The sequence below is a fragment of the Camelus dromedarius genome, chromosome 7, assembly GCF_036321535.1.
Source record: "Camelus dromedarius isolate mCamDro1 chromosome 7, mCamDro1.pat, whole genome shotgun sequence".
Lineage (NCBI taxonomy): Eukaryota > Metazoa > Chordata > Mammalia > Artiodactyla > Camelidae > Camelus > Camelus dromedarius.
Genome location: NC_087442.1, coordinates 13,231,124 through 13,248,219, shown reverse-complemented (window position 1 = coordinate 13,248,219; position 17,096 = coordinate 13,231,124). Strand labels below are relative to the sequence as shown.

At 35.9% G+C, this 17,096-nt stretch overlaps 1 protein-coding gene across 3 annotated transcripts in view; it reads left to right on the top strand.

Moving 5' to 3' along the window:
* UBN2 (ubinuclein 2) overlaps nucleotides 1-17,096 on the top strand; it is a 54,196-nt gene that overhangs the window by 32,430 nt on the left and 4,670 nt on the right. For all 3 annotated transcript variants that reach the window (XM_010983181.3, XM_064487323.1, XM_031455458.2), the window contains 7 exons: nucleotides 220-333; nucleotides 912-1,055; nucleotides 1,793-1,843; nucleotides 3,934-3,976; nucleotides 7,214-8,764; nucleotides 14,815-15,046; nucleotides 15,494-15,583. In XM_010983181.3, coding sequence (XP_010981483.3) covers nucleotides 220-333; nucleotides 912-1,055; nucleotides 1,793-1,843; nucleotides 3,934-3,976; nucleotides 7,214-8,764; nucleotides 14,815-15,046; nucleotides 15,494-15,583 — 2,225 coding nt within the window. The remainder of the gene's footprint in view (nucleotides 1-219; nucleotides 334-911; nucleotides 1,056-1,792; nucleotides 1,844-3,933; nucleotides 3,977-7,213; nucleotides 8,765-14,814; nucleotides 15,047-15,493; nucleotides 15,584-17,096) is intronic.

Sequence of the window (17,096 nt, the reverse complement as noted above, 5' to 3'; positions counted from 1 at the left end):
ATAAGTGTTCATGCTTTTATGTTAGAGTTTGAAGACCTTATTCACCAGAGCACTTTAGAAAGCACTTCAAATTCAAAGTATTACGTGGAAAGGTGGATTCCTTCTTTACCCTGTCTTTTGAGTTAACATTCAGTTAAGCAATTCAGCAAGTATCTATGGAGTACATCATAGGCAATGTTGGGTTAAAACTTTGCTTCATAAAATGTTTTTTACTTTTAGGTTTCAAACAGATGAAGAACGAGAGAAAAATGGATCCGAGGAAGATGATGATGAGAAACCAGGGAAACGTGTCATAGGACCAAGGAAGAAATTCCACTGGGATGACACCATTAGGTAAGATTTAACTAGAACCTTCACTTTTAACCAAATAGAGGATGTGAAGTAAGGTTTCTCATAAAAAGAATCTGTAGTAAATGGAAGCTAGATTGGAAGCAAGCAAAAATTAATGTGTAGGAAAAATTTAAGAGAAGATGAATTTGGTTCTAATACCCTTATAATTCTATCACTTTTATTTTCATATAATACTTTTTATAAGCTAATCTTATTATTGAGTAAGTCATACTGGTTTTAGAGGTGAAGTACTCAGTATACTTGTGTAATTGGTCATCTTTCTTACCAGTATTTCTGTACTCCAAGTAGAGGGTTGAGTTGTAGGACTGTCCCTTTCAATCTTTGGTGCCTAGATTAAAGGTATCAAAGGAAATTATTTCATATTGGGGATTTGGCTGTAGTGCACTGAATGATATATGTTAGACATTATTTATCTTCATGTCATCTTCTGAATTCTTCAGATAATATTCTTTATTATTGCTGTCAGATTTGTGTGCTTTTTAAAAAACCTGTTTCAAGCTTAATTTTCTACAACTTTGCAGTCAGATTTATATATAAATATATATTTTTAATCTGTTTAGAACTTTGTTATGTAACCTTGTTGAGATCAAATTGGGATGCTATGAGTTAGAGCCAAATAAAAGCCAGTCTGCTGAGGATTATCTTAAATCCTTTATGGAGACAGAGGTGAAACCATTGTGGCCTAAGGGCTGGATGCAGGCAAGGTAAGAAATATGACATCCTAGATTTTATTTTGCTTTCTTATTGCTGTTATTAAAAACACACATACACACACGTATGACATTCATTTTCCTAAGGACCTAGTATGTTTAACATTCTATACAGTCATCTCAGATGGTCTCTGCTTTGAAAACTTCAAGCATTTAAAAGACAAAACAGTAATATGGACATAGAGATAAAGAGATACACATAGAGGTGATCTTTTTTTTTTAACCAGCCACTTTTTTGTGTGTGTGTGCCTGAATTTGCTAGTAGAGAAAAAGGGAGGGGGTAAGAAATTTATGAATTTTGGGAGGGGAACTTCATATGGGTATCATGAAGATAAGTAACTGGATAGAAGATTTAGAGTGTAGAAAAAGAAGCACAGCCTTTTTCTACTGAAAATAGTGTAGAGTAGTATCTCAAAAACTACGAGCAGCCCAATTTAAAGAGTTAAGTAAAGAACGTTAAAATTAATAGACTTGGCTGTCTCAACCTGTCATCCTAAATTGTTCTTAAATCAGCAGAAAACATCTGTTGCTATGTAAAAAAAATTTAAATAAAGAGGTAATATAATCTATTCCCATGAAATAGATTATTGAATTTACTATACCATTATAAATCTTTACTTGATAAATAAGCAAATAATAGCCTATTGAAAATCAAATGATTAAAATGACAAAGTGATTATCATGTTCTTATCTGCTGTAGAAAAATAATTGTGTCCTTTTAATTTTTCCAGAATGCTTTTTAAGGAGAGTCGGAGTGTACATAATCATCTTACTTCTGCTCCGTGAGTAAATGCAGACTTTAGATTTCTTCATTTATTTTTACTCACATTGTGTGCTTTATTTTAGTAAACAAAAATATTTATTAAATGCTATGTTAAAAAGAACTTAAACATACATTTAGACAATCTCTGTTTTACCACTACCTTTTTAAAAGAAATCGTTTTTACTGTTGATTCTGTAGACCTTAGAACACATTTATCTGTTAAATACTTCTCAGGCTAGTCTCTGAAAACTTGAATCCGTAATGTAACATACTGGCCTGAGATCTGGGAGTGAGAAGCCATGTAAACAGGAAGACTCCGGTGGTTTCCTTTGTTCCTGGGCCTTCTGCCCACCGGTTCTTTTGTGTCTTTTTTTCCTTTCCGTCTAAATGACCATCTACATAGGTGATCTATCTTTGTGCTTTCTAGGACAGCTCTGTATATATACCTACTCAGCCTTGCCTTGCAGAGTGTTTTATTCCACAAAATTAACCTACCTTTCATGTCCTTCCTTGTGTTCAAACTGGATGTTTCATTTGTGACGTAATTCCTAGAGACAGGTCTCTTATCCTCCTGACAGGCAGTAGTGTGAAGGCAAGTTTATTCTGTGGCTATATTTTTGGGTGAATACTAGTTAACTTGACAAGGATTTTATTTTCACCTACAACTTAAGGCTACTTCTCTGGAGACTTGAAGTATAGTGTTAATGCTTAATAAGGTGTAAAATTAGCAAGTCACTGAATTTACTGAGCACTCTAGTTCAGTATTCTGCTAAAAGGTCTGATTAACATCTTGGTAATGTTACACAGTTCCCCCTCTCCTTGTATACAGTTACAGTCAATGGAATTTTGTATGGCTTTCAGGAAGGACACTTTGTTAGTATGCCACCAGAGATACATTGAATTGGTTGTGGTTTTCAGATCTTGCTGTTTTTATTTTTTGGGTGTAAATCTGGAGTAGTTTGGTTTTATACGTTTGTAAGTTTACTTTGTTGCAGGTAGTTTAGCTATCCTAGGGTGGGGAGTTTTTTTAACATATATATAATACATAATATATAATTATATATACTTAATGCATTTATGTTTATTTGTGTTAATAATATTTCCGGCCTTTTATTTCCCTATAGTTCTAAAATCATGTATATGCTACAATTCAAGTATTAATAATTCATTCCTTTAATTCTAAAGCAGATATTTACATAGATCCTCTCCCTCGGGTTTTTGTTTTTGTTTTTTCCAGTAGCTTCATTAGTATAGCCAACTTGTGTTTTGTTTTATATCAGAAAGTAGGAATCTGCATGATGATACAGGCCTAGAAGTCATGAATATTACTGTGGCCTTAATAATGTTATAGATTGGCAGTAAAATTTTAATCAAATTACTTGTTGACTTAATTGTTGGCATTTTAATTTCATGAAGTAGAAATATTCAGACAATGTGAGGTATTTTAGCTTTTCAACCCTTTAATTATTCAACAGACATTTGAGTACTTTCTTGTGCTGTGGAACCTGTAAGGTTTGTTTCATTTTCAGACTATTCCTCACTGGTTCCCAAAGGTTCCAAGTTTCCATGGTATTTTTTTTATTGCCTTTTTTCTGTCATTCTGAAATTTATATTTGAATTATTATATTAAAAATAATTTTCTTTAGAAACTTGAGGATTTTGTTTTGCTTTGTTTTTTTTAAACAATATCTTTTACAACTTGGTTTAATTTGAGCTTGAAGTTACCTTGAAGCTCTTTTTTTCTATAAATAATTGCAAATCCTAACTACTTCTTTGAAATGAGTCTCCTTAGACAGTTTTGTTAGCCTGTTTTGAGTTATTTTAGTTTGGACTATTTGTGTTTAATTTTTTTTAAAGCTTTATCGTCTACATTCCACATTTTACTAGTGGTTTGACTTTTATTCTGGTTAATTGAAATTGGGAGAAATGTTGCTGTATATTCACATAAAAACTGAGCACCTATATAACTTATATATTGTTTCTTCAGAGAGCTTCCCAAACAGCAGAAGAAATTATTTACCCATATAATTACAAGATTTTGTGTTATAATTTCCTCATGAGTGACTTAACTGCTGCTGAAATGGCCTCCTTTTTAATCTTTTGTATTAGGGCAAAGAAAAAGGTGATTTCTGCACCTAAACCCAAAGTGAAGGTAAGTATTGAACCAAATCTTTAATTAGTCATAATTGGTGACTATTGAAATACATTCTTAAGATGAAAATGATATATGGTATTTAGCATAGATTGATAGGTACCCTACTCTTAAGATGAGTGTTTTCAAACATTATAAAAATCCTAGAACCATTGTATTTGGGAGAGTAGATGACTGTGTGACAGTGGGAAATTTATATTAGTTGAGTTGTAAGGCTTAACTTAATACTACTTAGAAATGCTGGATAAAATATGATGAGTATCTTTTAAAAGTATAGCTGAAATTGTGAATATATAAGAGAAATCCCTAAGGCCTTAGACAAAGAAGAAGCTGCCAGAGTGTTAATCTGTCCCTGAGACTAGTGGCCCCTAGGGGTGTTTGCTGACTTCCATCCATCACCTTCTCAGAACACAGCAGATAAGATTTTCTTAGATTTACATAGGTTGGGAATGAACTGCATAAACCTGGGACTCTTAAAGGATAACATTTTAGTAAAAGAAAGAACTAGAAAAGAAATCCACTCACCAGCAGAAAGATCAAGAAATTTGTGTGTCTTGGCCTGGGTTCTGGATTAGAGGAAGAAAGTCCTCTCTGAAAATTTTCCCTGATTTAGGACTTTATACTACCTGCATGATCTGGGAAAACCTCAAGCTAAGAAGATAACTTACAGTCGTTAGATTAGTATTAACCCACGGCACTGGCAAGTCACATTCTCTCTGGAATAATGCACCTTCATCCCTAGCTTCAGAGGTTTACCACGTATATACAGTATCAAACATGAGTTTACAATCTGAAAATACAGAATACATGAGGAAGTAAGTCACTGTGAGTGAGAGTCAGCAGAAACAACCAACAGAATTAGATCCCTTTGAAGGGCAAGTGATGGATTTATTGGATTTAGAACATAAAGTAATTCAAGTTTTTTAATATTTGAAGAAGAAAAGGGGACAAAAAATACCCTATCAAAATAGACAAGGTAGAACTGTACCGAGTATAACCCCTAGAAGGGAAAACTCTAATCATTTGAAATTAAAATTGTAATGAAAGCCCACACCTTTTTGGTTTTAGACTTTTCCCATAGCCTTCAACTCTTTGAATAGAGAATTTCTTTGCTTGTGAGGTTATGGCCAGAAGGTCAATATTTGGTACCCTGTGGTCTTCTTAGCTTTTAGTGGTAGGGGCTTGTTGAATACAGATTAAATAGTCTTCTTTTTCTTAGTAACCTACTTTGTCTTCTGATCCAGTTAATATTGAGCTAGTATTCGTTAAATCTGTTGAGTTCATGCTTTGTTTTGATATTTGACTTAATTTTTAAATTCCTAATACCTTCAAAAAAGGTTGTTTAAATTTTGATACATCTATTCACACATATGAATAATTTACCAGAATTCTAATAATTGGTGAGTTAGGAATTAACCCGTTTTGTTTGGTTCTTTGTGATTAGTAACTTTTTCCTTTTCCCAAAATGGAAAAACTGTGTTGCTGATTTGCTTTTTTTCTTGCCCAGCCACCCCTTAAATACCGATTTCGTTTATAAAAGTAATGCAAGGACATGCTTACAGTAGAAAATGCAAACAAAACAGAAAAGTAAGAAGGAGGATAGTAAAAGTGTCCAGAAATTTCTGCTCACACAGAGAAAAAAAGCTCTAACTTTCTGGTGTACATCTGCCCCCTCTGGATCTCTGTCCCTGCCTCCCCTCTTTCCTCTTTCCAGCCATCCATCCAGCTATCCAACCATCCATACAATGATTCATTTATTCAGATGGAATTAATATTTTATGTGAATGGAATAACCTCCTTTTTTGTCTCAAATATATATCCTGAATAGTTTTCTCTGCAGCTATAAATCTACACAGTACGCTTCTTGGGTGGATTTAAGGTTATTTTTATAAAGAAAAATATTTAAAATGGCCATTTTATACTGGTAACACTGCCAATATTATTTTGATACACTCCCTCGCCCTCATTTCTGTACTTTGTGTAGCAGTGCAGTTTTCACTTACTGTGTAGTGGATGGCATGTCAGTGCAGTTGTGTCTCATGGGCATTACCTATTCATCTTAGCAGACAGTTTTGCCTTTAATGAAGTTACACTATAGACTTCTGAAAGGCATTGAGGTTTTCAGTCAGGCCTTTTTAGAATAGAAGTTTTTTCTTAAAAAAAAATCTTTAGAAAAATTGCTAAGAAAGAGTGTAATGGCATTCTTAGCAGAAAGAAGAATTTATTATTCTTACTTACTGTAATACCTTAGAAGGTGATGGTAAAGACCCTTCCTCTCCATTCTTTCCCCACTGTGGTTAAGGTAAGTGCTGTGGTGGTATAAATTAATATATAATATCAGGCTTTGGGTTTGGATTTATTTGGATTTGTTTGTTTATTTTTAGGAAATTGAAGAAACTTTGAAATGATTTTTATGTACTTTTAATCTTAAAAATGAAATGAGTCAAGTACTTTATATTTTAAGAGAAAAATATAATTCTTTCGCTCTTTGCATATTTGAAACTGTGCTCCAATTCTTGTATCTCGTCCTTGAATTTTAAGAAAGTTGATTTTTTTCTGGATGAAACAGAAAATATTAGATATTCAGAGTTTAAATTCCTCATGCTCTTGTTTTCGTAGCATAGTGCATTGCTCATAGTGAATATATGTTGTATAACCTGCAAATGATTTCTGCCATAATGAATAGAAAACATAATTTAATTATGCCTGAATTGAATCATCTGCCAGTTTGATGTACACCTTCTCTATGCACTGGCTGTGGGTAGCTGTAGGATGGGGCATACAAAGAGATACAACAGCAGGGAAGCAGGAGTGAGGATCAGTCTGGCAAACCATACCACATGAGAAGGGTAGAGTCCTAAGATAAAGGCAGGATTTCTCCTAGGTACAAAAAGAATTGTCTGAACAGATGGACTTGGAATAGTGTCTGAAGATCTGACACAGGTGGTGAGGGGAGAGGCGGTTTCATCAGTCATATAACTAGTACAGGAATGTTCCTTTGGCTTAGCTTTAAGCCTTCTTAGAGTGGCTTTCTAAGGTGTGGCAGCCGTGTGCAGTATATCAGGTAGTGCAGTTAGGAGCTCTACCCTCTGGAAAATTATTTTGGTTTTTATGGTTGCTAAAGAAGATTTCTAGTACAATTTTAATTATCAGAGTTTCTTAATCCTTTGAAAACTAATACTTTGTGAGTGTTTACTAATTATTTAATTTTTTTCCAATATAATGCTGTTTATGCAGGAGTGTAGTCCAAAAAAGGACCAGAAAACGTCTGCACCCTTGGTGGCTTCAGTTGGTGGTCCTTCGACGAGCTCTAGCACATCGGCTGTGGCCTCTACCAGCTCTAGCTCTACACCAGCCCAGGAGACGATTTGCCTTGATGACTCACTAGATGAAGAACTTTCTTTTCATCCACCTGCACTGGATCTTGTTTCGGAAGCTTTAGCTGTTATCAACAACGGGAACAAGGGCCCTCCAGCTGGCTCAAGGATAAGTCTGCCAACTGCGAAACCTCATCCAGGACTGAGAGAAGAAAAATTAGCAAGTATCATGAGCAAACTGCCACTGGCTGCTCCCAAAAAACTAGATTCTACTCCAACTGCACATTCGTCAAGTCTTATTGCTGGTCACACAGGGCCAGTGCCAAAGAAACCCCAGGATTTAGCTCATACTGGCATCTCTTCAGGCCTTATTGCTGGTTCTTCAATTCAGAACCCTAAAGTTTCCTTAGAACCTTTGCCGGCCAGGCTACTTCAACAAGGACTCCAGAGGTCAAGCCAGATCCATGCTTCTTCCTCTTCACAGACCCATGTCTCCTCTTCTTCCCAAGCCCAAGTTGCTGCCTCCTCTCATGCTCTGGGAACATCAGAGGCCCAAGATACTTCTTCGTTAACACAAGTAGCAAAGGTGCACCAGCATTCAGCTGTCCAGCAGAACTATGTGTCTCCATTACAAGCAACTATTAGTAAATCACAGACCAATCCAGTGGTGAAATTAAGTAATAATCCCCAGCTTTCCTGTTCATCCCCACTTATTAAGACTTCAGATAAGCCACTCATGTACCGCCTTCCCATATCTACTCCCCCACCTGGAAATGGTTCTCAAGGGTCCCACTCCCTGGTTTCTAGGACAGTACCTAGCACCACTACCTCCAGTAACTATTTAGCCAAGGCTATGGTGTCACAAATCTCCACGCAGGGTTTCAAATCTCCCTTCTCAATGGCTGCATCCCCCAAACTTGCCGCATCTCCAAAACCTGCCACATCTCCTAAACCCTTGCCCTCACCTAAGCCTTCTGCCTCACCCAAGCCCTCTCTGTCAGCTAAGCCTTCAGTATCAACTAAACTTATTCCTAAGTCCAACCCAACTCCCAAGCCTACTGTATCCCCAAGTTCTTCCAGTCCAAATGCACTAGTGGCCCAGAGTAGCCACTCCAGTGGTAACAACGCAGTCCATAAACAGCCCAGTGGAATCAACATCAGCAGACAGTCTCCCACCTTGAATTTATTGCCCTCCAGTCGCACTTCAGGCCTTCCGTCTACAAAAAATCTTCAAGCCCCTTCAAAGCTGACAAACTCATCATCCACTGGAACTGTTGGGAAGAACAGCTTGAGTGGAATTGCAGTGAATGTACCTGCCAGCAGAGGTAGTAACCTTAACTCAAGCGGAGCCAATAGGACTAGTCTATCTGGGGGAACAGGAAGTGGAACACAGGGTGCTACTAAACCGTTGTCTACTCCACATAGACCATCCTCTGCCTCAGGGTCTTCAGTGGTAACAGCCAGTGTGCAGGTATGTATGTTAGATACATTTATGTAATAAAGTGTAAGACTGTGTGGTTTTTCTTACCAGTTTTATAACCTTATTACAATATATAGATTGTTTGTAATAACTTATAGCTTATGGCCAAGGAACCTTCCTGATGTTGATATCACAGTGATGGAGATACTTGGGGACAAAATTTTTCTTAAGATGTGGGGGGGTGGTTCTGGTAAAGTATCACATGCTTACTTTCAAAAATTCTGAGAAACACAACTAAAATACATACTTAAAACTGTATCTTATCAAAGTCCAGAACAAAATAGTAACTTATGATTTTAACATACCTTCACTTACCTCCTGTTTTCCCCATCCTTTTTACCCCTTTCTCCTGCCAACTTTGTTTTTATTTAATCAAATTTATACATTCATATTATCTTTTTTGCTTTAACCATTTGTCTTTTTGAATAAAATTTTTATTTTGCATGAATTTTACATTTATTCTTATATAATTCTCTGTCAAGTTAGTGTCAGTAATAAATTTATACCACATTTTCCCCATTCATGAGTTTTTAATTTAAATTTCTCTCTCAGTTAGCAGAAATTCCTGACTCACAGAATCTTTTCAAGAAGGCTAACATGAGAGCTGTTTCCCTTTAGCTCTTGTATACCTGATAATGTATGTGCTGTCACACTTGGGTTGATACAGACTTCTTGGGTCACTAGCTGTCTCACTCCACATTTTGTAAATACAGCTCCACTGACCCTTAGTTAGTATTTAAGGTTATAGAGAAGTCTGAGGCCATTCTGACTTTTTGTTACTTGTAAGTATTGTGTTTTCTCTGCCTAGTTGCTAATCACATTTTCTCATTTTCCTTGAAAATCAAGTGTTCCCAAGTAATGGCTAGGCTTATCTAGTTTCCATTAATTTTGTACCTAGAAAGTGGTAACATCTTTGAGTCTCAGACCTGCCTGTTTTTTCAGCTCAAGAATATTTAATTCTGTTATGGATCTGATTATTATTTCTGATTCATTGCCTAGGTTTTTTGAGAACTCTTCATTACTCACATATTTCATCTCTCTACTTTTCATATCATCTTCTCTCTTAATTGTTAATTGTTTTCAGTTAATTGTTGATTGTATTCATCTACCTGCCACTTCTTTGTATTAGGAGACTTTCTCAGATTTGTCCTTCACTTTACTGATTTGGTTTCTTTAATTTTTTTTTTTTAAGTCAACTGTCATCTCACCATTGTTAATATTTTCCCGATACTTTTTTAGACTCTTCGAGAAAGTGGGTTTTACATAATATTCTGTTTCATAAGAAGCTTTAAAAAATAATATTTTATGATATATTATTTCTTAGGTTCTCATTTATTCTTTGAAAACATGACTTTTATCAATTTGCAGAATTCTCTTGTCTGAGAAATTGCTCTAATTTTGTACTGCCTCTTGTTTATGTGGGATAGGAACATCTAATGAAATACTTTTCCCCTTGGTGTTTGTAGAGGTTCTCTGCTATTCAGTGTAAGCAAAGTGTTGTATTCAATATACACTTAAAATCCAAAGCATCACTCTGCCTTTACTGTAGGCTTAGAAATGAATGAATTCTAGAATTCTAACAGAGAAAAGAATTCAATTAACCAATAATTCATTATTCGAAATCTAGGATTAATAGATGTTTTATCTATCTAATTTTACTTTTATCAGAAATAAGAAAAATAACCAAAAAACTGATTAGGAATTGTATGTTAAAATTTAAGTTGTAACTATGATCTGGGAGTTAGTCCACATTCCTGTTTGTATTATCTTTATTAAAATGTTGACCTTTTTTAAATTAATCTTTAATTTGATCACAGGAATATGTGGAAGTATTAGAACAGAAATGGCAGTTTCACGCCCCATATCCTCTTTCCTCGTGTCAACTACTTTTAACTCTTGGCTTTTTCTCTGTGTTTTTAAAAAATAAAAATGAATGGAAGACTATTTATTTTAATACTATCTTTTGACTTCTCATTATGATAAATAAATAAATAAGGCTTTTAGCTCTCTTATACCTTTCCTGTTCTCCTGAAAGAATAAAATTACAACTTTTGGTTAAATCTGTGACTATGTAAAATATTGTCTCTGTTGAGCTAAATATTATAAACTGTGGTTTCATTTGATTTTTATTATAAGTTTTTGGCTTTTTTCCTGGAGTTAAAAATTGCTGTTTTTTTTTTTTTTTTTTTTTTCTTAACTTGCTTTGTTTTCTTTGAATTTAAATTAAATCTTTCTCTATCCTTTGTCATCTCTAGAATCTATCTGTTCTTTTTTGTTGTTGTTGTTGTCCTGGAAATCTTCCTGTGTTGGTCATTTATTTCAAAAGAACAACTTGGCATACCAGTTGTTTACCTATTGGTTTGTTAGCAAGGAACCTACATGGCAAAATTTGCGTTTTCTGAAGTGTAACTACTCTCTCCTGGTTTTCTTCCTCTCCAGAATGGCTTTATAAGTTCCTTAGTGTTCCTGCCTTCACATCTGATCCTTTTTGTTCTTTCTTACTAGTTTGACTGAAGAAAAGACATAATTGAATAAGGTTATTTCTAACTTTTGGTGAACCTAAGTTTCTTGTTTTTAAACATCGCATCTCATTGAAGTCTTATCAGCTACCTAGTGGCCTCTAGATCCTGTCTCTCTAGCTTGCCAACACTAAAAACAAATTTCCTATCTATGCCTGTAAAATAATCCACTCCTGTCTGAAGGACATCTTCAGCTGTCTATTCATTTGCAGAGTGAAAATGTCAGTTCTGAGTTTAAGAGAAGTTAGTCTTTCTGGATTCAGATTGTTATCTCTGCTTGCTTTTTATTTAAAAACTTTCCACTCAAGGCTTCCTTTTCTTTCTTGCCCTTCAACTTACTGATTTTCTCTGAATTCCATCTCTGCCACTCTAATTGCTAAAATAATTAATTCACTAAGCAAATGTTTGTTAAGTGTTTAATATGTGCCAGGCACTCCTCTAGGTGCTGGGGAAATAGGGTGAATCAAGATTTCCTCCTCTCATGGAGCATATATTCTAGGTAGGAAGATAAGCAAAAGACAAATATTTACAAATATTTTAAGTGCTATGAAAAAATAAAGCAGAATGATAAGGTAATGTGATTGCTGCTAACATAGATAGGGGAGATGAAGATTGCTTTTTGAGATGCAACATTTGAGCTGACAATTGAATGAGCAGGAGCCAGCCATTTGGATAGAAGAGTGAGTAGTCCAGGCAAGAAGGATGGTAGGTGTGAAGACACTGAGATAGAACAGTCCTGACAACACGTAGGTTTAGACATGTAGGGAAAGATGGGGTGGTGATGAAGGCAGAGATCAAGTCAGAAACATGTGATGGAGGATCTTGAGGGCCATGATAAGGACTTGGGGTTTTATTTTGTATTCAGTGGGAAGCTACTGGAGGGTCTTCAACAGGGGAGTAGTAGAGTCTGACTTGTATTTCAAAAGATCACTCTGGATGTTGTAGAGAATGGGGGGCAGATTTACTTACCAAAATGAAATGTAGTTTAAAAATAATGTATGCCCACCACAGGAAGAGGGAGGTTTCCCTTCATATTTCCCCGTGGGAATGAAATGTGGAGGTCGTGGAAAATATTTTTGAATATAAGGCATTATCTTGAATTATTTGCCTACTTCATGGTGACACCTTTTCCTGGATGCTTCTAAATGGTATCAACAGTGGGATACCCACCACTTCTGAAAGGTCTGCGTCTTCCAGGAGAGAGAATTTTATAAATGCCCCTATAACGTTTAGATAATCTAGTGTTTCATTTTAGTTTTATAAACAAGAGAGGATATGGAAGGTATTTGAAAGTACAAAATGTTAGACAGGAATGGCATGGTGCCATTTTTTATTACTGATACTCAGTTACTTAATTTTGGAAGTTGCCCTAATTTACATTTTCTATCAGTTTGATGCTTCCATTAGCCTCCTCCAGAAAAGCATCTGAGTTCTCCTCATTAGCACTGTTTAATGTTCCTCATTCGGGGGCTCCCCTTGGGGTGCATGGCCTTGGAGTGTGTTCCCCGTATTATCCTGAGACTGTGGTAGAATTATGATTTAAAAGAAGAAAGAACCCTTGTTAATTCTTAAATTGATGCAGGATCCTTTGTTGCTTCAAAGCATTCTTCTTTCTAACTTAGTAATTCTTTCCTAAATCACCCATTTTGTATATCATGGTTGGCACAGTAGAGGGAAAAAACTGGCAAATAAGGAAAGTGTAAAGTGAGGAAGATTTGTGCTTAAGTGTGGGAGGAAATTGTGGTTAAAAAAAGAAAACATGGATATGTTGACTATGAGCTCATCTTGTCTTCTATTTTATGATGCTTAAAAACTAAGGTTTCAAGCCTGAGTGGTGGGAAAGAATGAGACTATTGATGGTAGCAGTTAACACATGTAGAAAGGAAATGATTGCAGCAGATGATGAGTTAAATTTTGGACATGCCAGGTTGGGGGGTGTTAGATATCTAAGTGGGATTCTTCACTAAATCATTAGCCATACAGGATTTTGAAACAGATGAGAGGTCAGAACTAAGGGTATAAATTTGAGAGAGAAATAAAGGACATAAGGGGAGGCCATTGGAGAGCTAGTGGAAAAACTAGATTAGAAAGCTTTTTGAGGATGTTCTTCATTTTTTGTTTAACAGTGGGGTGGACCATTACGTGTGTAACTGTATGATGTAATGTGGCATTTTTGCATGGGAAAATCACCTACATTTTTCTCAGACATTAAGTAAAATGATCAGCCCTTAATAATGTTTACTGGTAGAAGTCATAAATACACAAAATAAAACTGACGGTAGCTAATGTTTATTATTAACAGATACTCAAAAGAATTCCATTTTCTCGACTGTAAAATGTTTGACCACAGAAATTGAGTTGATGAAATAAGGCTACAAAAGAAAACACACAGTTGCAGAAACTATAGTGGATAATATCTGATACTGAGAAATTTTGATTATAATCTTTGTTGACAAGTACACATAGAAAAGTCAAAATGGGGAAAATTGCTTAATTGCTTTGTAGAAAATTATTCAAGGAATTAAATTAGCTTAATGGAATATATTTAAGTAATTTTTCAATGAAAGCTCATCAGTGCTAGCATATTTCTAAGTGTTTTTCTTTATAAACATTTATAAAGCCCAGGTAGGGGAGTGCCAAAACACCTTCTAATTTACCTTTTGCCTTAGGAGTCTAAGTTCCAAAAAGTAATGGAATTGGAAACTCACTTTCAGGGGTTAAGGAGGGACTAGATAATGTGGAAAATGGAGTCTGCCATTCAGTATGTTTGATAATAAAATGAACACACATAAGTCAGGTTGTTGCCAGGGGTTGAGACAGAGGTGGGAATAACCACGTGGTTGTAAAGAGATGAGATGTCTGTATATGCGAAGGCAGAGAAAACGTGGAAAAAGAACTTTTGCCCCCGAAAGTTCTGCATAGGTGGGATTCATGGCAAAGGTCCAGTAGATAGCTTTTGAGGAAGGGGCAAGTAAGGCTAAGGATGAGGAAGAGCATCCAGGATGGCCTCATCTCTTTAAGGTGTTACTGTGAAAGTACAGAATATCGAGTTGGGGGATCTGAGAGCATAGTAATAGTCTAGATCAGCAACTTTTACAGGGATTGTGCCAGGAAAGATTGTAAGACAGATGGTGAAATTACAGAGCACTTTCAGAGACCAAATTGAGATTATATGGAATTAATTACCTGTGTCAGATGTAGGGGCCAGGAGCAAAAGTGGAAATCTAAGGTTAGAGATGAGTGCATTAAGAGAGTGAGTCGGTGTTAATGCAGGCATTGCAGTAGCAGTTAAGAAGGAATCTAAACTGGTGATGGTGAGCTGAGTATAGACGTATTTCCAGAACCAATATTAGTCATTCTTTGAAGTGTAGTTTACACATCCGACTTCATTTCTGCCTCCCAAAGTTTCTGTTAGAGCAGATATAAGGACATAGTCTTGCGTCCATGAGGATATTAAGTGAAATAAATCTATTCAGGTTAAAGACTTGATTTCTTATGTATTTTGACCCCTGGTTTCTGCAGTCCACAGCAGGAGCATCATTATTGGCTAATGCCTCACCTCTGACTCTCATGACATCACCTTTGTCTGTAACAAATCAAAATGTGACTCCTTTTGGGATGCTGGGTGGCCTTGTTCCAGTGACCATGCCCTTCCAGTTTCCCTTGGAGCTACTTGGCTTTGGAACGGACACAGCTGGAGTGACAACCACCTCGGGATCTACCTCAGCCGCTTTCCACCATAGCCTAACTCAGAGTAAGTGGGGCGCTTTTGTTTACTTGACTACCTAGTTTGACAGAACAGGAAACCATACAAATTTTTACTTACTGAGAGAAGTCCACTTGGAATTAGTGGAGATTATAGATTTTTTTTTTTTTAAGAAATGCAGTTTATTTCATCTATATATAAAATAAGATTACTGGACTCTGGAATTTTATTTACAATTCTCTGAGTGAACTGTCTATTCCACGTTTCTATCTTAATGAAATTTATAATAAGAGGAAGTCAAATTTGCTGGGTTATTTGCATATACATATATTTATACATGTAAATAGTTTTGAATGTATGTGCTCTAGTTTAAGAAAGCCTTTGAAGTCAAAGTCTGTGCTTGTATTAGATAAATTAAACTATTTTCACCTTTTATCTAAGAGAGCTCAAATCTTAGTTTTAAGAAGATCACTGACAAGTCTGTTTTCCTCTCAGATTTACTAAAGGGTTTACAGCCAGGAGCTCAGCACGCAGCAACACTTTCCCACTCACCTCTGCCTACACACTTGCAGCAAACATTTAATGGTAAGAGAGCCACCTATTTCTTCCTCTCTTTATTATTTATACAGATTTACAAATATGTATTATAAATCTTTTCTGAAAACAATGTGAATGGAATGATAAAGATAGGAAAAACTAATTTTCATATGACTGAATCCTCGTTGACAACCAGCACCTTTTAAGAGAAAGGAAATAGGTAAAGGAGATCTTCTGTTACACATGCAGAGAAGGTGTTTGTTATATGGAAGTGATAACAAAAAAGAGGATTCATAAGACAATGGATAAAAGTCACGTCCAGGAACAGTCATAGTTCATATTTATTGAAAGCTTACTAGGGGCCACATAGTCTTGTGACTACTTACATGTATTAGCTAATTCAATCCTTATAACAAACCTGTGAGTGAGGTAACAATCCCCATTTTACAGATCAGGAAACTGAGTCAGAGGTAGGCAACTTGCCCAGGGTGATGCACTAGTCACTGTTTGATCTGAGATACAAACCCAGGAAGTCTGACTCCACAGCCTTTATTCTTAACTGTTAAACTTTTCTGCCTTATAGCAGTGATTAAATTAAGATTCAAAATGTATGCATTGTATACTTGCAGACCAACTAGATTACTCTGAAATCTGAAACTGGATAGTGGGCACTGGACATAACACTGGCCTCCACGTTCTTGCTGTCACCAGCAGTTGACCCCAGTAGAATGCTGATACTGTTCTGAAGGCCATTTTCAGGATTTCTGAGCAGCTCTGCTGCTCTCTCTTAACTGTGGAAGTTGACTGGGGCCTCACTGTTATTTTTGGCCACTGCATTTAAAATTATCTTTGAACAAGTTTACAATTGACCACAATGTGGAAATGGGAGCAATGGGGCAATCTTAAGGCAATAGGCTGTAATTAATCCTTGAAAACAGCTAAGTGGTAAGCTGCCCCAGACTCACCCCTTGAGAGAACAAATAGAAAGCAAAGTTGTGCAAATGGGGAACACAAAGTAGGCACAAATATCAGTAATCCTGATCTTCCTGGACTTTTTGAGTAGGTTTAAATGCTTAAGGAAAGCATTTAAGGAAAATTGCCCTGTGACTAAAGCAGTTCCACCCTGGGTATTGACAGCTGCTTGGTGTGATGAGTCCAGCTTAGAGCTGTAAGCTCGTGGGGCAGACTGGTAGAAATTTGCAAGGAATTATGATTCTTGTGGTTCAACATGACCCCAGTATTCCAGCTTTAAATGCATTATCTTGTTGTCTGAGCAGCACCACTGTTTCAGAGGGAAAAGGAAATGTGACAGTCAGTATTTTCCAAGTAATTGAAATGAAAAAGTAAATAATTTTTCATTTTAAAAACATTTTAAAGTATAAGGCATTAAATTTGAGAATCAGGCTGGGAGTTTTGAATTTTAGGACTACCACTTTGAGCAAGTTTAACCATCACTTCACTTGCTTGTAAACTGGGGACAAGATGTTTTTAATAGGTGTCTTAGGAGAATTTAATAAAAATAATTTATTTAAAGCTTCTAGCATGGTACCTGATACATAGT